This window comes from Triturus cristatus, chromosome 7, assembly GCF_964204655.1.
Source record: "Triturus cristatus chromosome 7, aTriCri1.1, whole genome shotgun sequence".
Taxonomy (NCBI): Eukaryota; Metazoa; Chordata; class Amphibia; order Caudata; family Salamandridae; genus Triturus; species Triturus cristatus.
The window spans coordinates 1,150,120,665-1,150,142,967 of NC_140590.1; the positions used below are offsets into that span (position 1 = coordinate 1,150,120,665).

Consider the following 22,303-nt stretch of genomic DNA (forward strand, 5'->3'; position numbering starts at 1 on the left):
GCCGGGGAGTTTGACCTGGAAGAATCACAGATTGCGGTGCATGACAATGATACAGATGTTTGACTACTAAGGGTATGATGCTAATGCTCACATTACCCTCCTGCCTCCCATTCCCTTCCCTTCTCTCCTGCTCAGTACCCTCTGGCCTTCTTGGCCTTCCTCCCATTCTGGACCTCTTTTCATCCCCTTCTCTTCTTCCCCCTCCCCCCTCCTCCTTGTGCACCCTTCCCTGAGGATCTCAGACCTGACAATCACCAGCTCTGAGGACATCAGCTAAGTGTATTGTCACTGTAGAGGCAAATGGTTTACTTGTTCAGTTTGGGGGGTGGTATGGGTGGGATTTCTTGGGTGGGAGTTTAAAGGAGTACTGTGACCAGACGTTCATAATTGGGTCATTATTCGGTATGCAAGTATACAGTCCGTATAAATATACTATGACTCTTGTTGCACTTTATTCAGAGTGGGTTCACTCAATATATGCTTGGCTTTAGAATACATGTAAGATTGATGTTAACTTAATCTTGAAAATGTAACCAAAACCATACTATTCACTGTGTACACATGTTTACAATGTGCAGTACTCAATAAATAAGTGAAAAAAAATAAAGGTAAGTAACTTGTTCCTCTGATAGCCACAGAATCCTCACCTTTTGAATACATACTAAACCAGTATCTATAGGAGGTGGGCTGTAAATGGACTTAAACCAGAAGGTCCAGCAGAACTGAACAGGAAAGTGCCCTTCTCTTCGAAATTTGCTGTCCAGACAAAAGTGCTTTGTGGACATATGGAGGGAAGCCCATGTAGCTGCTTAGCAGATGTCTAGGACAGGGACTCCTCTTGTTAACGCAGCTTTAGCCCTGGTGGAGAGGGCTTACAATTCTTCTAGAGGCTGTTTCTTTTCCAATGCATAGCACATTTGAATGCAAAGCATGATCCAGTGGGAGATGACATGCTTCTGCACACCCTTGCATTTTGTTTGCTCCAGCGAACCACACCAAGAGACGATTATCCACCCGGTGTTCTTTGGTACAATCGATGTAGAAATTGAACACTCTTTCGGGGTCCAGACAATGGAGTCTCTCCTCTTTAGAGGCCTGAGGCAGACAACATAACGCCAGTTGGGGGGATGTTTTGATCATCGTGGAACTGCTTCACAACTTTCGGTAGAAAGAAGGCTCTAGTTAGCAGAATCAACGTATCAGGAAAGCCTGAAGATCACACACACGCTATGCTGAGATTATGGCAATCAGGAACACAGTTTAATGGGGAGAAGCCGAAAAGGAGAGCTGCAGAGCGGCTCAAACTAGGAACACATTAAATAATTAAGGACAAGATTGAGGTCTCAATGAGGCACCACAAACTGAAAAAGGGAAAACGTGCTACAGCCTTTTAAAAAATTGCATTACAGTCGGGAATCAGGAGAGATCGGAAAAGGCAGAGCATAGCTGTGTGGAACACTTTGATATGAGGTGGTGAAGCTAAAGGACCCGGGAGGGGGAGCTAGAGAGCCCAGTTGCAAGATGGCCACCACTCTGTGAGGCTCTGCGGGCTGGACAGTCAATCTGCAACTTAGCCGCAACAAGAAGCAGACATCGCAGCAGTGAAGCGGGTGGGGGTCATTCCACTGCTGCTGGGAACCTGGATGGCGCCGTTTCCGAGACGATAAGTGATAAAGAGAGGCATGCAGAGCGGAGCCGCGTGGCTGGCGTGCCCTGCGGCCCAAGTATGGTGGAGCGGTAAGGCCCGTGACGCGGTGCGCTGCATCGCACTTTCCCTGGAGTGATCGGAAGATCGTAGGCGGCAGACTACAGGTGCCGGGATTGCTGTATGGGCCCCCCCAGAGGTGAGAGATGCCGTTGAATGGTTGAGAGGAGAGACGGGCAACAGGGCAAGGAAGATTGTATCCTGGGCCAGGAAGGAGGCGTTGCAGGCCTTCCTTACGAGATCCGACGGAGCCAAGACGGGGCGGTCACCGGAGGTAGGAACGTTAACGTGGCCGAAGCTGCGTGAGCACGAACGCTGGGAACGCACAAATAGCGCTGATTCTATAAATTAACTGGGAAAGGAAAGGCCGCTGGTGTGTGGCACCGCTGGGGAGAGGAGGGCCGGGCAGCACGCTGTGCCCAGGGCCGCTGTGGAGAGGCTCATGAGTGCGAACGAGGCCTGAGAGTCAGTGATGTGCTAGAGGGCTGGCAAAGATAACCGAGGCTGCGTGGTTTCCCTGAGATAGAGAGGGGAAGATACAGATTGAGACAGCATCCGCTGTCGGAGGCGCTGAAAGTGGACATTTGGCATCTGATGTGACTAGTGGGAACAACAGACCTCGTCTAGGGTCTGAAGCGGCCCTGAAAAACACTGGGCAAAACAGCTGCATCTGGAGGTGCCCAGGTCGACAGTCCCCCCTCATCGACCGCAGAGGGCCACTAGTGTCAGGACGGTCCCCGCGTGCATGACACACTGGTGCACTTGCCCCCCAGTAGGTGCAGGTAGGCAAGGCCTGTATGAGTGAAGTCACCCCTCTTGCTAGCCACGAAGCGTTCACCATCTGATCGATCTGCCAGTGGACTATGATACCGCGCAGAGTGACTCCCGCTCCAGTGGGGCAACCTCTGAGTGGGGCTGACAGCAGATGTAGCCCGGTGTGGGGGCCCCTGGCCTGGCACTGCAGGGTGAAGGGGAGTGCAGCCTCGGGGGAGTGCAGGAGGATGCTGCCAAAATGGGGAAGTCGGACACCGGGCAATCTCACCTGGTTTTTGAACAGCACAAGCCACCCAGAGGCGTGGCACGCCTGGAAGAAGGTCGTCAAGAGGCGGACATGGGGGGCGCGTCCTCCCAGGAGAAGGGCATCCGAGAGATGTTCAGAGACCTCAAGTAATCCCTCACGCCATTGATAATAAAATAGACTCCCCAACGGACAGATTTGATTAATTAAAAGAGAATGTGACCAGTCATGACAAACACATTGGACAGCTAGAGCAACGTACCTCTACACTAGAACAACCTGAGGATAGTGGTGGTCCCGGAATCCACGGCCATGTCCCGGGTAGAGGGGCTATGTAGAAAAAATGTTGAGGGCTCTATATGGGGACTCATTGTCATCCGTGTGCATAGTGGAGAGGGCACACAGGTCATTGGGACCGAGACCTCCACCAGGGACTCCTGTCAGACAAATAATCGCCCGCCTATTAAACTATAGGGACAAGCCATAGACGACTTTTTATGCCTTTATTCAGCCTGGTTGGGAGGCTGTAGTGGGTGTGGGGTGGGTCTTATTTGGGGTGCTATGGTTATTGAAATGTTCTCCTGCTGCCCCCTTTTTTCTTCCTTTTCTGCCTGTCCTGATGGCCCCCTCTTCCTTCTGTGTTCCTTGAGGTGGGTCCTCGAGCGCAAGGATGAGTCTGATGTTAAGCATATGGATGCATGAAAAATGGCGATGAACTGTCTAAAAGTAATAACTTGGAATGTTCAAGGCCTGAATGATAGACGCAAAACAAGATTAGTTGCTGCACACCTAAACCGCCATGGGACGGATATTTGCTTCTTGAAGGAACTGCACTTGACAGGACACATCTGCGCACGCCTGTGAGCGGGGTGTATTGGGGAAAAACATGTGGCATGCTACTCGAATTACGCACGGGGTGGCTATACTCATCAGAAAGGGGTTGCTTTGGCACTCGCGAACAGCTTTATGTGATGCACAAGGGAGGATTGCAATGCTGGCGGGCAAGTTGGGGGGACACCCAATCAGACTGATTTCGATTTATGGTCCTAACGTGAATGACCCAGATTTCTTTGTGGAGATCTGGAGGCTGGTTGACACTCTCAGACCTGGGGCAGTCCTCTGGGGAGGGACTTAAATGTATTATTGGATCGACAAAAAGACATGTCGAGTGATACCTGGCGCTCTCCTCTAAGAGCGACGGCACAACTTCACACCATTACAGCAGACAATGAATTAGTGGACATTTGGCGTAGCGGAAATACACTTGCGTGTCCTCTGCTGGCCCATCTTGGTCGAGAATTGAATACTGGCTTGCCTCTCGGGAAGCTCTGGCCTGGGTCACTGCTTTTGCGCACTTACCTAGAACCCTGTCTGATCGCTTCCCGGTGCTTGTTGAATTGCCCATGCTGGAGTACCTGAGTAGGGCTTCCACCGGGTGCCTTTTGGCATCAGGTGTTTGGGGAACCCATCAGGACTGCAATAACAGAACACTTTGTGCTCAATGTAGGCATGGTTGAGTCCCATTCGATGCTCTAGGAGGCGTTCAAGACAGTTATAAGAGGGGAATGTATCCCAAAGCAAGCGGGGGTTCTGCGCTCGCTGCGAGGAGATCTCAAGCGAATTGAGGAGATGATACAAGGATTAGAGCAAGAATTATTTACCACTAACAACACTGAGATACTGGGCTGCATCAGAGGCAAGATTGGAGACTTTGATGAGGCAGCCCTACGTGAGACTCATTATCTCGGCAGAGAGACGTGCGCTAGGAGATATGGAGAGGGATACCGTGCGGGAAAGACACTGTAGGGCCTCCGTAGAAAGCCCTATGCGAGTGATTATATCACAGAATTACGCACTCTCGAAAACGAGACATCGGTGGGTCAGACTGCTGTCCAGTCGGAAATGATTTCCTTCTACCCCTCATTACACGAGGCAAACCAATGGGGGACTTCCCCAGAACTTGATGACTTTTTTTACTTGATACAGTTGTTATGGCTTGGAAACGGGCACCAAAGTTACCTAGACAAGCCGTTCACAGAAGAGGAGGAGGTTAGGATCCTCTGCGCTGTGTCAGGAGACAAGGCCCCTAGCCTGGAAGGCCTCGCAGCAGCATTCTATAAAGAATAGGCATCATCACGATCCTAAAACCTAATAAAGACCCACAGAGGTGTGAGTCTGACAGGCCATTGTCCATGATTAATCTGGACAATAAAATTCTGACAAAGTTCATCACGGCTTCTTCCCTTGCTGCCCCTCGTAGAGCGACCGGACTGGTGTGGCTTTGTCCCCGGTAGGGCTACGACAATCAACCTGCGCACATTCTTTTCCACAATGCAAGAAATCGACCCCTCGCAGCAGGCGGGTCCGATTTTGTGGGACGCCACCAAGGTGTTCGATTCTCTTGAATGCGTGCTTTTTTGAACTTTTCGTCCGCCTAGGAATTAGCACTAAATTTATTAAATTGATCGCCCTCTTAAACTCCAGTCCCACTGCGAGGCTCCGTGTTAACGGAGTGATATCTCCTCTGTTCCGTGTCTCCCGAGGAACGAGGCAGGGGTGTCCATTGTCTTTTTGCCATTCGCCATGGAACCCCAGCATCATACGCACCGGGGTATGGCCTTCTCCCCGCGGGTGATACTTAGCTCTTTATATGTAGATGATATGACTTTATACGTAAAGCACCCGGCCGACAAATTTGGATCCCCTGATCAGAGAGTTCATCAGGTTCGGAGGGCTTTTGGGCATACTCATCAACTGGGCAAAGTCAGTAATCTTTCCGCAAATGGAGTTTGCGGTGCGGTTCCAATCTGAATTTCCGCTCTGCTGGGCGAAAGGCCCGTGAAATATCTGGGAATCTGGCTAAGCCGTAATGTTGAAGAACTATAGCGCTCCAACTACGGATGACTGATAGAATGGCTGAAAAGCAGTTTGAAGAGGTGAACGGGATTGCCTTTTCCTACCAGGCCGGCTGGGGATAGCCAAAATGGTCATCCTGACCAAATTTTTCTATTTATTTATTAATCTTCCCCTCCCTCTTAACAGCGGTTTTAGGCGTAGATTGCGATCGAACATAATCTCTTTGGCATGGGCAGGGAAACAACCCAGGGTCTCTTGGGAAACACCAACCTTACCCTTTGAGCAGTGCAGATTGGGCGCACAGACATGGATCTTTACTATAGCTGCTCTCAAGCGATGTTTGGCTTTCACTGGTTATACCCAACACAATTTATGGAACTTACATCGCCTGAGCATGATCAAGCGGCGTCACACCCGCTGAACTCAGTTCTCTACAGATTGCAGCTGGGTGTACTTCACAAAATGACTTACTATCGGCTCCGGGCTGCATTGCGCGCTAGCTTTGCTTTCTTCCCAGTTGCGCAAGCCTAGGTTTCAGGTACTAGAGGACTTCCTGGGTAACTCCTTGCCCCGCAAACGGATCACGCTGTTATACACTGGAATACAGTGTCAGTATGCGTTCGCAAAGCACATCAGGAATGGGAGGCTCAGCTTGGCATACCAATTTCGGAGGACCAGTGGACCTTCTGCTGCACACAAGCAACAGAACTGTCCCATAATTACAGGCTGCGTCTAATCCATTTAAAATTCCTACACAGATTATACAGGACACCAGAATGGCTACACAAAGTAGGTCTGATTGATGATGCGCGATGCACGAGGTGCCGAGCCCCCTACATGTCCTTCCTGCACCTGGTCTGGGACTGCCCTGATATTCACCACTACTGGGGAGTCATCTTTGATGTAATGGTTGAAAGTTAGATCTACATATAAAACGCTCTCACCCCCCCCCCCCGGACTGGGCTGCTGGGATATGTAAGAAATGTGCCAGTGGGAAACAGGAAATTAATGTCCATGCTCTTGCTCCTTGCTAAACGACGCATAGCGATGTGCTCGGGCTGCCGCCAGGTTCCCCATGCTGAAGACTTGCTCCGAGAGGCATTGGTCTGTCATGGGCAGTTGTCTGCCTATTGGGAACTCATGCCTATCCAAGTGTGCCCCCAGGATATCTGGCAGCCGCTACGGACATACTTGCGGCTGAATACGAAGGATGAAAGTTGTTCTCTCTCCCCTGCTTCTGTGATAGCCGAACATGTTTGAGAGAGTTGGATCATACCGACAGCAGTTAGAAACGTTATGATAACTGGGCACAACATTATATTAAAAAAAAAAGTGAAAGGCCCCGGCAACACAGGTTGTGCGCAACAGCTGTGGAATCGGCTTTCAAGGAAGCCGACTTTCAGAGTGGAAACAGGATAGTTGGTGCTGCCTGTAGGAAGCTGGCTCTTTATATAGTATAACAAAAAGAGGCATACTGTGGAGAGATTCCAGGTAGCCTTTATAAGTGGAACGGCGCTTGCTCTAGTAATCCCAAGGTGCTCTCTTAGGGGGTATTGTGATCGAGCAGCCCTAGGCTTATTGGAGAGGACTGTTAAGACATATGCTGCATGCACAGTCACTTAATGATACACATGACTCAATAAGGAGATCCACACAAATTCATAAAAATAACATTGTTATATAAGTTTAGGCACCAAGATCATCGTGATCAGAAAAGTACATTTCAACTTATGAATTTTTATAGTTTTTAAAAGTCAACAGTGTAATTTTTGGAGCGGTAATGTTATCCTATGGAGAAAAGACATATATTGCATACAAGCACTTTACAGCGACTTACAGGACCAATTTTCTGGATGTAAGGTGAGTATGAGGCAAGGTTCAAGGCAGCACCAATAGGTCACGTCGGGCAGCACTGGGGTGGGCGAGTGCAGAGGTGCTAAACAGCGTCAGTGCCCCGTGTAAGTCAATGGGGGTCGGTCCGGTCAAAACAGGCTGCAAGCTGGGACTGGGGGACCAGTACGGCTGAACCAACAAGGGGGAACAGGTCTCAGGATGCTCGGGGACAAGGGGACACCTTTGGTCCTCTTCTCATTGGGCCTGGGCAGCCGGGTGCAGAGGTGATCTCAGGAGTCAGGTTTTCACGACCAGAGCCACTCGCAGTAGAAGGGGCCTTTACAAAGAGGCTGCAGGCAGCGTGGGGAAGTTCACTGTTGACACACACAAGCTGGGTTGCTTCTCTGGAGTGTCTGAGGACCACACTGTCACCAGTGGCCCACTTCAACTCGGTATAGGGGGCACAGGTGCAGTGGTGCTTTCTGGTGTCAGGTTTTGGCGGTCTGGAGTCCTCGCAGGTTCTTCTGGGGTGCCCGCAGGATGCAGGGGAGTAGCTCTGCTACTCCACAGGAGTTCCTGGGTGAAGGCTGTTAGTCATCACAGGCTTTTGGAGGTGCAGGCAGATGCAGGACGAGTCGTCTTTGGTGCAATTGTCGGGGACATCAGGCGGGCCGGCAGGGTTGGCACCAAGTCAGTCACTAGTCCTCTGTTCTTGCTTTTGAAGCACTTCAGTGTTCTTCTACTTTCAGGTTGGCTGGATCTGTTTACGTGGTGCCAGGGGCTCCCCTAAATACTAGATTCTTAGGGGAGTGGAGGGTAGTAGCCAATGGGCTACTTACCCCTGCGGTCACTATGTCCCCTATGGGACCACTTCCTGTGGGAAGTGGGCATAACTCTGCCCCAGAGTTCCTAATTCTGTAATCTTCAAGGCAGACTAAAATGCTGTGTCCCCATCAGTTAGCCCACCTTAGGGGCAGAACTAGCCTGAGGGTGAACACACCCATCAGATTACTAATTTTCAAGCCTGCCACCCTAAGGGACCTCTCACCAAGCACATGCACGACTGCCATTACAGGCCGTGTGTCTTGATGCACACAAAAGTGAAAACACAGCATGTCACACATCCCTGTGTGCCATGCCCCCTAACAATGCATGAAATATTTTAAGTCACCCCTACAACAGGCCTGACAGCCTTAGGACAGGGTGCTGAATATTACATGTGAGGGAAAACCAGCAAGAGCAGATCTGCCCCTGAGCTGGTCAGTCCTATTACTGCCAGTACAACCGACCAGCTACATAATGGCTTCACTGAAGATAGGGATGTTTGGTATCAAACATCTTGTATTGGTAAACCCACACTGATGCCAGTGTCAAATTTACCAATACAAGAACTCAGAGGGCAGTTTAGAAGTGATTCTCGAAAACCATCCAGCCTCTGGTGTACTTGCTGACTGGTTTCTGCCTGCCTGCCACCCAAGACGCTGTTCTGACCTTCTACGGTGAGAGACTTTGATCTCAGGAGACCCAGAACAAAAGCCTGTCCGGGAAGAAGGTGTAACACCCCTTCCCACAGGATGACCTGCTGATTAGCCTCCTTGGGCCGGCAAGCTTCAAAGAAGCTGCTGCCTTTGGAGTGAAAATCTGGCTCCCCTCACAGAAGAGGAAGCCACCCCCTCTGTTCAGAGACCCCTTTGCAACTGGACAGGTGGGAAATTAGCTAGTCAGGTAAGTGTACCACCTCCAGGCAGGTGGGCTACTGTTAGGTGGACATGATTATTTAATAGTAGCCATCTTTGTGATGGCACACTTAGGAATTCTGGGACAGGGTTATGCCCACTTCTCACAGGAAGTGGTCATATAGTGGGTGCAGTGACCCCAAGGGTCAGTAACCCATTGGCTACTACCCTACACTCCCCTAACACCCATAAATTCCGTATTTAGGGGAGCCTGTGGCACCAGAGAAGCAGATCATGATTACCTAAGAAGAGAGAGGACACAGAAGAGCCGCAAAAGCAGGGAGGAGAGAAGAAGCCGCTGACCTGGTGCAAGCCCCGACGGCCTGTCTGCATCCCTCCTCGAAAAACTGCGCCAAAGTCGTTTCGTCCTGCTGTTGTTGACTCCAGAAACCTGGGAGGACTGTCTGCCTTCGAAAAAGACTCAAGACCTCCCATGAACAGCAGACCTGTTCTGGAGAAACTCCAAAAAAGAAGACTTGTGAAGCCTCTTGAACCACCAAAACCGAAGTCATCACTGCACCTGTCGCCTCCGGCTCGAGTTGAAGTGGACCACCGGAGTCAACAAGGTCACCCATCCCTCCAGAGCTCAAGTCCATCTTCGTTTCACCCCTCCTGGACTCCTCAACATAGTTTGCAGCCTCTGCACGCAGGCCCTCTCAACCACGACTACTCCGGTAAGGAAAAACCCAATGCCTGAGGGCAACCCTGCACCCGTCGCCCCTGGGCCTCGGAGAAGAGGACCAAAGGATTCCCCCATCCCTGAGCATCGCAAGGCCTGTGCCCACTCGCTGGTTCAGTCTGACTGACCTCCTGGCCAGAGCATGCAGCTTCTTTCCGCAGTGACCGATCTCCCCTGAAATACATTGGGCTCCTGACACTGTTTTGCACCCTGCGCCCAGCCACCCTTGTGCCACTTGTGGTGTACTGCTTGTGATGCCTTGGACCTTGCCCACCACTCACCTTAACTCCTGGAGAGTGGTCTTGTAACTCACTGTACTATACCTGTTTGCTGAACTTTTTCTTCCTTCCTTAGGACAACATTGCAGAACTCAGAAATTTTACTGTGTCCACTTTTTAAAATGAAAATAATGTGTATAGATATATTTAAAAACTCACTTACCTGAACAATAAAGATATCTGCTATTTTTATAAATTGGTGTGGATTTCCTTTTTGAGTCATGTGTGTCATTGATCATTGTCTGTATTTGCAAATGTCTTGCACTCCTCTGTGTTAAGCCTAAGGCTGCTCGACCACACTGCACCCTAAAAGAGCACTTCATTGCATAGCTAGCCCCTGTCCACTCAAACGGGAGCCCCTGGAGTCTTTACACGGTATATCAGATTTTTGATATAACTGCATCTTTGACAGTGCCCAGCTACGGTCTCTCCTCTACCAAAGGGTCTTTTTAATCTTTAACGCCTTTCTTGTAGTCTCGACAACTTGCAAACATTCACGTCCCAAACTAGTTCGCAGGAGTATGCAGAAGATGTGATCTAGAGCAGCATATGCTACAATCATGGGAGAGAAGGAAGAAAGAGAGAATGGATGAGAGTAAGAGAGAAGGAAAGCGGAGGAGAACCAGAGGCAAAGAACGGAAAACTTATCACAAAAGGAAAAAGAGAGAGAGAGAGAGAGAGATAAGGAAAGTGACAGAAGAACAAGAAAGGAGGAACAGAGAAGACTAGAGAAGATGAAAGAAGGGAAGCAAGGGAGAGACAGGAGGAAGGGAGACGGAGCAAGACAAAGAGAAAGAAAGAACAACTATGTTTGTTTGTGCTTTGGTAGAAGTGAGGGAGGATGAGCAGAGGGAGAGGGGAGGAGACATGCAAGGGAAGCCTTAACCTCTTCAGTGATAATTAGACAATGCAGTAGACACTGTGGCAGAAGGGAACATTTAAAAGCAGCGATCCCGGCGGGGTGTTGGGGGTGGGCAATCAGTGTTGTGGATGGAGCACGGGTGTTAGAATACGGCACAGGGAGATTAAGTGACAGCACTGGAAACAAAGTTTAATTTAATTTTAATGAAACACAATAAAAAAGAAGCTAGCTCTGAGAGGTGATGGATGCGAAATATCAACCCTGCTATTCCAAAACAACCGTGGATTCCCGACCAGTGCCTTGCTACATGCACCTCTGCAAGCATTCAAAGTGTAGAGATAAGGAGCCCTGATGCAGAATGCTAGCAATCTTGGGAATGGGAAGCAACCAACAAGGAAGGAGTTGCACGGCTCCATGCAAAAGTAAAGGCATGTGTGTTAAAGGGCGGTGCTTATCTCTGCAAGCGGTGCCGATTCTGAACAAATAAAGGCAAGCTTAAAGTGAAAGTGGCACCTTTAATAAAGACTTGATGTTTTCAAAAGTGAATACAGCTAGCCGCGCATAAAGAAAGGCGCACAGCCGTCATTGTTTAAGTGAAAGCGCAGCATGTTGCACATTTACAAATAAGACTTTTTGTTTTAAAAATGTTAAACAAAAAAATGGTTCTGATACTATATTCAAAGAGAAAGCGGGACATTCAAGTGTTAGCAAATATAAAGGGCAGCTTTTCATAATTACAAGGACAATAACGAGAAGAGGGAGCAAGCGAAGGCGCAAGTGAGTTCCTAAACCTGAAAAAGACTATATGAAAAAAAAGATTGCTCAGACAGTAACACATAACATGATTGGTAACACGAAGTGGGCCTGTTCTCATGGGAGGTTACATAAAAAAGGAGGGACTAGTGACCATATTAACTAATGAAAAGCAGCCATTTACAAAGGACAGTAAAAGGAGCAAATTAGAAAGATGGGTGTTGCTTAATGCCCATATCCTGAATACAGCATGTCGCGAAGAGACAGCACAAGCTCTGCCTATGTGAGACCTAAAAAGGAAGGTAAGAGAGCAAGACTGGAGGAAAAGGAAGAGAGAGAAGGCACAAGAGAGAACACTAGGAAAGGGATGTGGGGGTGGGATCAAAGGAGAGTGACAGAAAGAGAAGGGAAGAGAGGAAAATAAATGTTGAATGATAGCGAGCAAAAGGGAAGAGAGAGAGAGACTGGGTAGGAGGGGGAAGAGAAAATGAAAAAGAGAATGAAAGTGTGTGAAATTTAGTCCAAAGAAGGAAAGAACAGACTGAAAGAAGGTAAGAGGGAGGGGAGCAAAGGAGAGAGACAACTGGTATAAGTGTTTATGAAAAGGAACTTAACACATTGGAATGACCCCCAGAATTTAAGACAAGTCATGCATGCAAATACCTTGTTCTGGCTCTCAGATGGCGGCTCTGGTTCCTGCTTCAAGGAATCTAACAAGGCAGTCGGCTCAGGCTCCTCCTTCAGAGGATCTAAGGAGACAAAAACCCAAAGAAGCTACTTTGTGACACTCTAAAAATACCCCAAACACTTCTGAATGCCCATTCGCCCCACATCATACCCAATAATTCCATCTTTGGAGCTGTCTCTGACTCAGCAGCCATCTCTTCTCTCACTGATTGAAACACAGGCTCCTGAGAGGCATGATCAGGGGAGGACTGAAAAAAAGGAATGAAAGGTAACAGAGAAGCAATTTAAATATGAATGCACTTCCTCAGGGTACTCTTTTCGTCCAAAATAAGTGTGCAGTCTACAACATCAAATACCTTACAGTTCCCTTGCACCACCAAAAGATAAACTAAAACTAAAACATTCTCAAATGTTAATTAACAATTCTTCAGTTCTGTGATTCCAGTGCTCTCCTATGCAATGGGTAGTACTCTGATCCAATAACTAACTCCTGTACAAAGCTCCGGTTTCCAATCTCGGTGGTGAGCTTTTCAATGCTCCAGCTTTGTAAAACCCATCACTAACCCCTTTACATGCCCCTATCTCCATTACTATTGATGAACCCTTTATCATGCTTCAAGAACTTGATCACTTTGCTGGTACCTTGAGTGCGCTTATTGCCCTTGATTGGATTACAAATTATTTAAAAAGCTTTCCCCTCTTTGTCTCAGAACTGCAACCTTTACAATCTTCTGAGCTTTCCAATTCAATTACTGACCTCTTAATGATGCTCTAACTCTCTAATTCCATTAGTGAACCCATCCATTTCTTCCTTCACTATAATCCTATTGCTGACTCATTAGAAAAGCTCCAGCACTCCAAATTGCTGTACCTCAAGCTTCACTTGACAAGATCCTTCATCCCCTTTCCCAGATTCTGTCTCAACTTCGGATCGCTCCTCTGTAGCTCCAAACTCTTCTTCTTGGCTCCGGTATTCAGACACAGGTGATGTGCTTACTTCTCCTACTTCGTCCTCCTCCTCCTCCTCTTCCTCCTCTTCTTCTTCTTCCTCCTCATCTTCTTCAGCCTCCTCTTCTTCCTCCTCCTGCTCACCTGGCTCAGTTTTGATTTCAGATGGCACCTCTTCAGCATTTGGCACCTTTTCAATATCCTCCTCTTCTTGCTCTTCTGGTCGCTCTTGTTTGATGGTGACCGGTACATGGCTAAGTGCTGGGGGCTTCTCTGGAGGGTCCTGCAGCGTTTGATCCCAGGGTCCAGTCAAGGACTGAGGATCATCATTATCTACACAGAATGAGAGTGCGGCCTCCACTGCAGCCACATCTAGTACCTCCGGGTGCTCATCAGCCTGCGAAAAATTAGATGAGGGACAGACATTAACAGAGATTGGATAGATAAAGATAGGCAATGCTAGGTCATATGTGGTAGCCTCTGAGATGTTCAACAGCAAAATGTTATATTGTGAATTAATAAACATTGTAGAAAATTTAAAATATACACAGATATTGAAATGTGAAATGTAGCAATACTTCTCCAATGTAGGGGTCTGTGGAGGTTCACAAAATGGTGATCCACACTATCTCTGTGCAAATATTGATTGTAGGCCCATTCATCTTTCAAACGTCCTTTAATGCCATTAACATCTCCAGCATCAGCATCTACATCAGACCTTCTCGTCTTGGTTTATCAATTGACTTTCCCCCCAAATTCCAAAGTGATGTCACTGAAGAATCACAGTTCTATACCCTGGGCAGCACAACTCAGCTCCATAACTTTACACTCTCTAGTTCAAGCATACTCCTCCTGAAGTTCCACTCTGAACTACACCTAATAGCCAAGTGGGGTGAATACACTGTGATTTTATTTAGACAGAAATGGAGAAAAAAACAGAGTCTATATCCCACACAAATATCACAATGGGACTATGGAATTGTGTTTTGCTGATCCTAGTATCAAGGATCTTTAATTGCTCTTCTGGTGAGACTCTGAGCTAAAATAACAGTGTGAAGCATGTTTTTCACCTCGTTGCCACAATAATGCTTTTAAATGAAATGTCATGCACTTCAATGCTCTGACACTTCATTTTAATGAAGATCACATAAATGGAAAGTCTAGACAGAATGACATGGTAGTCAATCAGAATATCATTTCTTTCATTTTACTACTTTTTTAGTAAAAATAATTGTAGCTAATGTCCAAAGCAAAAAGTGCAGCATAACAGACAAGGAAAACCAAAGGCATGGCACTAGTCTAAATTCCATATTGAAAAACATGTTTCTTATTATCACAGTCTGAAGTCTTAAAAAATAAATGGTTATTTAGTTGTAATCCTAGTTTTGCATCGTAGGTCTCTTGATTGAAGTCATAGATGTAAAAATTATTCATCATTGTGTGCAAGGACCCTGAACAAAAACACATTTTTTGTTTCTTTAATAACTTTAGCGCCGTTTGACGAATCTGCACAAAACTTCCCCAAAAACAGTAATCCACTTTGGCTCCTTCAAGGAAAGTTTTGTGCTGGTCCATCAAGTGGAGGCCAAAAAAAAGGAAGGGAGGAGTTCTAAAAGTGTGATTTCCAATTTTAGTTTCCTTAGGAAATGTTGCTCAATGATACAGAAAAAAAGCATAACAGAATTACACCAAATTTGGCATAAAGTTAGAACTTTATTCAGCAAGCGTGCTTTTTTGTGATTTGGTGTACATCTGTTGAGCCTTTTTCAAGAAATTAGCATTTAAAACGTATTCAGGGTGAGAATGAATAGTTTAACCCTGGAAAAAAAGTTAGAGATAGCTGGACAATTTGTGTCCAGATTTGCTCTGATTGGCCCATTCAGAGTGGACAGGCAGATCCTGATTGGCTGGCCACAACTGCAAATTATTTTGTGGGCAGCCATTACAAGCCAGAGACTCAGTCCCTGATACCTAAAAAAATAAATAATAAATGGCCACATAAGGGGACAAGGCGGCACAAGGAAGAGGTGTGGCGCTGCGGCCAGGGCGACAGACTCCGGAATCTGGGGGTCACGTTTCGATCCCCGGTGCCGGCGGCAGATTAGTCCAGCACCATGTGACTCTGGGCAATAGCTTGTTTAATCTTCCCGACGGCCCCCAGCGCCTAGAGACCCTTACGGGTGATTGTTCGCGCTTTATAAATGTGGATTATTATATCACACCCAGGGTCTTGTGGAGAGGTCTCAAAGGGACCCTCAGGACCATGTGGGGGTAGATGGGGCCCCAAAGGGAGCCCCCAACTCAGTAACAAATGTAAAGTAATTATATTTCAGGTCCTCGGTACTGCCGTACCAGCGCCTGATACCAGGATACCAATCACAACATCCCCTGTGGTACTGCAGTATTGCGGTACTGCTAAAACAGGGGAACTAACAAAAATGTCCTAAAGGGCCAACAAGTGTGTATAGGGATTTGCCCACGGGCCGCATTAATGTTGCTCAAATAAAAGAGACTTTCACTATAATAAGAAACCACTGATACAAAGTAAGATTGAAAACATAAAGATGTGTGCGCTCACTTGAATCCCATCTAAAGAAAAATAGTTATTAAGAAAGTTTCTTTCAAGAAAATCTTAAAACAATTATAGGAAAGTGGATTATTATGTGGTGTGGTTGTGGGACCTCACCAAGTAATAATGTCACAATCCCTATCAGGTCCAATTAGATTCTTTAATAAAACCTTTAGCTCAGTCCTGTGTAGCTGTGGCCTAGGGCAGTCAAGCGTAATCAAAGGAACCGGTTTAAGGCACTCGGAAGTACCAAATGAGCCAATGAGTAAACAAAACAACACAATACAAATCTGCCACCAATTTTAAAAAATAGGGTATATTTTAATCTTTAAATAGACGCCAAAATGACAAAAATCTATTGAGGGAAACTGGAGGTATGATTTTTAAAAGATAAAGTAATTCATTGTATGTCACTCTTTACAATGCAAAAAATAGTTGCAAGCAGCTTAGCAGTTTTGAGCCAACATGCTAGATCAGCTACTAAAACTCTCCTAAACGGGCCACAGCAGGTTGGGAGCCAGTCACATGGACCTTTTAGTTCCATGGAGACAGTTACCTGTCAGGCCAAGCAGTCTCTGGGTCCTCACTGTATTTTTATCCATTACTGCAGTTCAGCAAAAAAGTGGTCGTGATGCTGGGGATGGATGCTGAAGATACTGAAAAAGTGCAGTGAGTCTTCCTGGCCAGCCTTGGGTCCATGAACATCAGGGGTCATCTCCAGCCTTAGGTCTCTATCTCCCACGATGCACAAGTGGAGTGCAGTGTATGTCCAGTCTAAACTGGTCAACGGGTCTCCCGGTTACAGCGGTTAATGGCTGGAAAGTAAATCTTTCATGCAGGGGGTCCAAAGTCCATTTTTAGGTCGAGCCTGTAACAGCACATGCGCTGTTCTGGCGAACACTTTATGTAAGGGCTTTTTTAAATTCACCTCACGCTTGTGCGTGTGCTTTTTGTTTTATCCCCGGCTATTGGCGTTTGCGTTCATCTTTTTACCAAAGACAGCACGCAATTGGTCAAAGGCGGGAGCATTGCTCCGCCCATGGCCTATTGGTTGCGGTTACCCGCACAGGCGCCATGTGTTTTGAATTATCGTGCACAGATGTGTGCGCGATAATTCAAAACACATGTCTCGGTGTGGCGCACGCGCGCACACCAATCTATTCTACTCTACCTTCTCAGCCATGCCGTGTCGGGGAAGGTAATGAGCCGCAGAGGCCCGAAAACATATTTTCTATTTAGTTGTAAATGTTACGTTTTGTTTGCTGGGTGATTTGTAAGAGCTGCTTTGTTTGCATGTAAAAAGTGTTTGCTACAACACCGAGGGGAACCTTGAAATTTCTTGCGGGCAAGATTAACTTGATGGCAGCGAGCACAACCCCCTCGTACGTGCTTTCACATGCAATCTTCTTTGACATGCGCTGGGCATTCGTAGGGTGAATCACGCCGCGTGTACATCCAGCTTCCCCGCCCCCTCCCTGCTTTTAAACCCTACGCTTCGAAAATCCCGGGGCCCGTAGATGCTTTTGCAGCTTTTATTAGATTGTAAATCATACATCGACCAGACCGTCTATTCAGTCTGTTTGTATCTTATTTGGACTAAGATAGGAATAAGTTATTCCTGACCCAAGGAGCCAACATTGGCCCTTATCTGTGCCTGGTGTGGGGTCATGTTTCTGGGCTTGATTTACAAGTTCCACAGAATGCGTCCCTTCCAGGGTTAATTAATAATTGACAGAGGTGACTTCCCCAAGCCTGCACTCCACGCCCTCAGTTCTACTGTTTTAGTATCAGTCAGTGCCTCCCCGCCCAGTTTCTATGAAACTTGTCAGGAGCTACCATTCGTACTCGGCACAGGGGAGAAGCTTTGTTTCTATAGGTCTGCATCAAGAAAATAAAACAAGCTTTCTTTAGAAGTGTTTCCTAAAGTCAGTGATTTCAGCCGCAGATTGTTTTCAGCTCACAGTGTGGGACATGGTAAGATACTGTTACCGATGGAGTGGGCGGGCCCTCAGCTTTAGTGTCTCCGTCAGTGACGCAGAGCACAGGTAACCACAAGCAGACAGCCCCGCTGCAGGTATGACTGCTTCCAGGCACAGCAGCGTCCACTTCGTGGGGCACGCGAGGTTCCGGGGTGCCGGTGCTCTCCCCGAGGGGGGCGGCTTCCGATTAAGCACCACGATGTAGGCCCCCCTCACCTCTCCTCCATTTTACCTGCAGTTCTTGCATTTTACAATGTCCTCTGTGGAACCCGTGCATGAAGAAGAAAGCTTTGAATATGACTGTGAACACGAAGGCAGGGCAGTACACGGGAACACCCCTTAACAACTGGACTTTGTGGAAGAAGGTAAATTATATAGTTGTGGAAACTCTAAATTCTAGACGCATTGGGGCATGGCTTGGCGCCCGGTGAACGTGGAGGTGTCCGGGTGAAGCTCCGCGGCGCGTCTTGGCGGTCCCGCGCTTCACGGCTGCCGTTTTCAGAGAGATGAGGTGCGGTGGATATCGGAAGGTCTGGTGAGCGTCCTGTGCCCCTCTCTGGTCCCGAAACGGCATGAAAATGCAGCAATTATGGTATGCGACTCCTTTTCTGTGAGACGCGATATCGCGGCAACGGCCGCCATTTTGAATTTTGTTTGTTTAACAGCGCTTCAATCATATGAGGCGTTTTTCACCCAAAATCTCTCTGGCACTCCTCCTGCCCACATGCTTTGATTTCTGCTTCGTTTTGCTGTGGCCCATGTCCTGACAGTGCTGTTATAAGCTCATATTTCACTGCACTTACTTTACGGACGGACAATCTCCTCAGTGGCCATTTTGTGATTTCACAGACTCTCTATTTCATTAGGATTGATTGACAGTATATTTTTCTCCACACTCTCGTTATTCTCACCAATACTTTGACAAATTGCTTGCTTTTTTCATTTCCTGGGGATTTATTGCCTCATAGTGGAGTTTTACCACCATAAAGCAGCTGTTGACCACATAACTTTGACAAGCATATTTTTGTCTTCTGCCAGTTTTTTATACAGATTCTTCCCTCTCGCTCTACTGCAACTGGTCTCAATTGCCTTTGATTTGACGTGAGGCAGTTTTATGACCTATGGGCAGATTGAAAGGTGCATTTTCTAAGCAACAAAACCCAAAACACATCTTCATCAAGAATTCAAGAATTTTTACTACATTTTCCAGATTGGAAGACTCTCTGTTGTCTTCGTCCCAAACTAATTTGACAAACATGAATCTCCCTGCGCAACCCCCTGGCAAATCTGTTACTAAACGTCTGAAACAACATTCGCCCTCTCCTCCTAAATCGACTTCACCTGTTTCTATGGAGTTACTGTGGAAGAAATCAGGACCCTTCGAACCTTTATGGAGGAAACTAATACCAAGTTACAAATTCTTGCAGACAACTGGTCTCAACTTGACACAAGAGTCACCGCAGTTGAACAGAGTGTTTCCTCCTTCAGCGATACAAGTGCGACTGTCTCTCAGCTCCAATCTCAGGTCTCTGTGCTTCAACGACAGCTCGAGGACCTTGAAAATCGCAATAGGAGGAATAATCTGCGTATTTACGGCCTGGCGGAAGGAATTGAGGGGTCTGATCCTCTCACCTTTTTTAAATCTTTCCTTCCCAAATTGTTGCATTTGGCTGAAGGTACGGCTCTCAACATACAACGTGCTCATAGATTGGGTAGACCTTCTTCAAGTACTACACCTGTGCAACGGCCTAGAGGAGTTATCTTATACTTTCTGGAATATACCGATCTGCTAAAGGTTTTGTCAGCGGTCAGATACTCTGAACGTATTACTTGGTCTGGTTCAACCTTATTTTTCGCGCAGGATTACGCTAAAGTCACTGCCAACAGGCGCAAGGCGTTTCTTGATATGAGATTAGTTTTGAGATCGATGGGTGCCCGCTACGGTCTTTTCCATCCTTGCTTCTTTAAAGTTACTTACAACAACAGAACAACATCTTATGACGATCCTCTTCGACTACAGAGCTTCATTAACTCTTGCCGACCGAGTGCTATGGATTCTGCTGCAGAACCGTCATCTTCGAATATTACTTGTCTCTTAATATCTGCTGCATTTGCAATTTGTTCTACTCCTTGGTTACATGATTGTTTAACCTCTCTTGTTCTTATTATGCATTGCATATCTGTTTTTAAGCGCATCATTTGTTAGTTTTATAGTTTTTGTTCCTTTTATTTTTGTGCGATTTATAATACTTCATAACCTAGATAATCTTGTTGTTTTAACTCGCATTTATTGCACGTTTGCTCGTTGGTTATGTTTCTCATGGCTTCATGTGTTCATAGTATGATCCTATTCGTTGTCTCACTTCTTGTTGTCCTCCGCCTTCACAGATCCTTCACTTCTATGGCGTGGTTCCCCCTGGTCCTCCGTTGGCTGAACCCGGATGCCCCGTCTGTTCCATGTGGTTCCACCCCCCCCCCCCCCTTGTGTTATTTCCCTGACTCTTCTGTGTGTAGGTACGTTACTCCTATATATCTCCTTTTTACTTTAATCTTTTCCATTTTTTCTTTTCTCTCCCTATCTAGATACTTTCATTACTCTTTTCATGGGTGTTGTCAACATTTTTCTTCTGTGCTTCTCATGTCGTCCTTGTCTCCGTGTTTACTCGCTCTTCTTTCATCTATTTAATTGGTTCCTTCATTATATAGTATAGTTGTCTCTGACCTTTATTTTTGGTCTGACTTATTTACCTTTCTCTATTCTATTTTTGAATTAATTATCTTCTTCATTCTTATTTCTTCTCATGTTTTTTATTGTTGTCATAATGACTTGGACTCTTGTTTTTAACTCTTTGATCATTTTGTGTCTAATAATTTATATCATTGAAATTAATGACATGGAATGTTAGGGGATTAAATTCTCCCATTAAAAGGCAAAGGGTTCTGACTCACTTGGCCAGGTTAGATGCCGATATTGCGTTTCTGCAAGAAATGCATCTCTCGGATGTTGAATGCTTAAAATTTAAAAAAGGTTGGGTGGGTGAAGTTTTTTACTCTCCAAGTGATGGTAGACGTAATGGAGTAATGATACTCTGCCGTAAGTCCCTTTCGTTTACACTTATGTCCCAAGAATCAGATACTGATGGTAGATGGTTGAATGTTAAACTTTCATTGAAGGGTGTTCCAGTCTCTCTTCCTAACATTTATGCCCCCACCTGTGGAGATCCCTCCTTTTGGCCCAAGTAAGATAAGTAAATTTCTCATTACATGGAAGACAACTTCATTCTGGCTGGTGATTGTAATCAGATTTTTGATCCATTTATAGATAGAAATTCCAATGTCTCCTTAGTTCCTAATAAACCCCATAAGTCCTTTGTTCACACTGTTACTCAACATAAACTCCTTGACGCTTAGCGTCTTTGTAACCCGACTACTAGGGAGTATACTTTTTATTCCTCTTCTCATCATACCCAATCCAGGGCTCGAAAAATCTGAAAAATGGTACTAGTCCTGCAGGTCTAGTACCTTGAAAAATCTCCTCGACCTAACAGTAACCTACTTGACCTCCGTCTCTGAAAGCGGAGCAAATGTGACAAGATAACAAGATTTAAAGGCATCTTTATTGCTCATTTGCTTTGTGAGCAATAAAAAGGCCTTTAAATCTTGTTATCTTGTCACATTTTCTCTGTTTTCAAAGACAGAGGACAAAAGTTAGTATGTTTTCCTTCTCGCCAGAAAGGCCGAGTAGGACCTAAAAATAGCACGACCTCATTAAATTTACCTCGCAAATGCGAGCGGTCGAGTGGATTTGTCGAGCCCTGCAATCAAGAATTGATTATATATTTGTCTCTCATACCATCTCGCAAACTCTCACTCATGCAGAGATTGGTCCCATTTTATTATCAGACCATGCACCTGTCTCTACTGGCTTGGACATTTTACTTAAATTTACAGGTTCTAGAAGGTGGCGTTTCAATAATGCTCTCCTCTTAGATCCAAAATTTACTGCCTCCTTCATTACATTTCTTGACGAATTTTTCGAGATAAATCAGACTCATTCCATGCCTTTCTCAACTGTATGGGATGCTTTTAAAGCTTCTGCAAGAGATTTTATAATTGGGTTTTTGGCCAAGAAACGAAAAAGTGCCTGTAAATTTACTAAGGACCTCCTTCAGGATATTAAGAGACTGGAGCACTCTTATTATACTTCTCACTCGAAAGATTGTTTGACAGCTCTCATCAATGCCAAATTGCAATTCAATAAGAAGTCTACTGATGATGCATCACTGTACTTGTTAAAATCTAGCGCAAAATTTTACGGGGGTAAAAACAAAGCGGGGAAAATATTGGCCAATTACTTAAAAGTCAGACATAACAAATTAAACATTGAATCAATATATGAC

General features: G+C 46.2%; 1 protein-coding gene across 2 annotated transcripts in view; it reads right to left on the reverse strand.

The window, feature by feature from the left end:
• The window catches only part of BRD8 (bromodomain containing 8), a 716,998-nt gene that overhangs the window by 478,037 nt on the left and 216,658 nt on the right, over positions 1–22,303 (reverse strand). For both annotated transcript variants that reach the window (XM_085618373.1, XM_085618372.1), the window contains exons 13-15: positions 13,279–13,752; positions 12,559–12,655; positions 12,384–12,469 (exon numbers count right to left, since the gene is read on the reverse strand). In XM_085618373.1, coding sequence (XP_085474499.1) covers positions 12,384–12,469; positions 12,559–12,655; positions 13,279–13,752 — 657 coding nt within the window. The remainder of the gene's footprint in view (positions 1–12,383; positions 12,470–12,558; positions 12,656–13,278; positions 13,753–22,303) is intronic.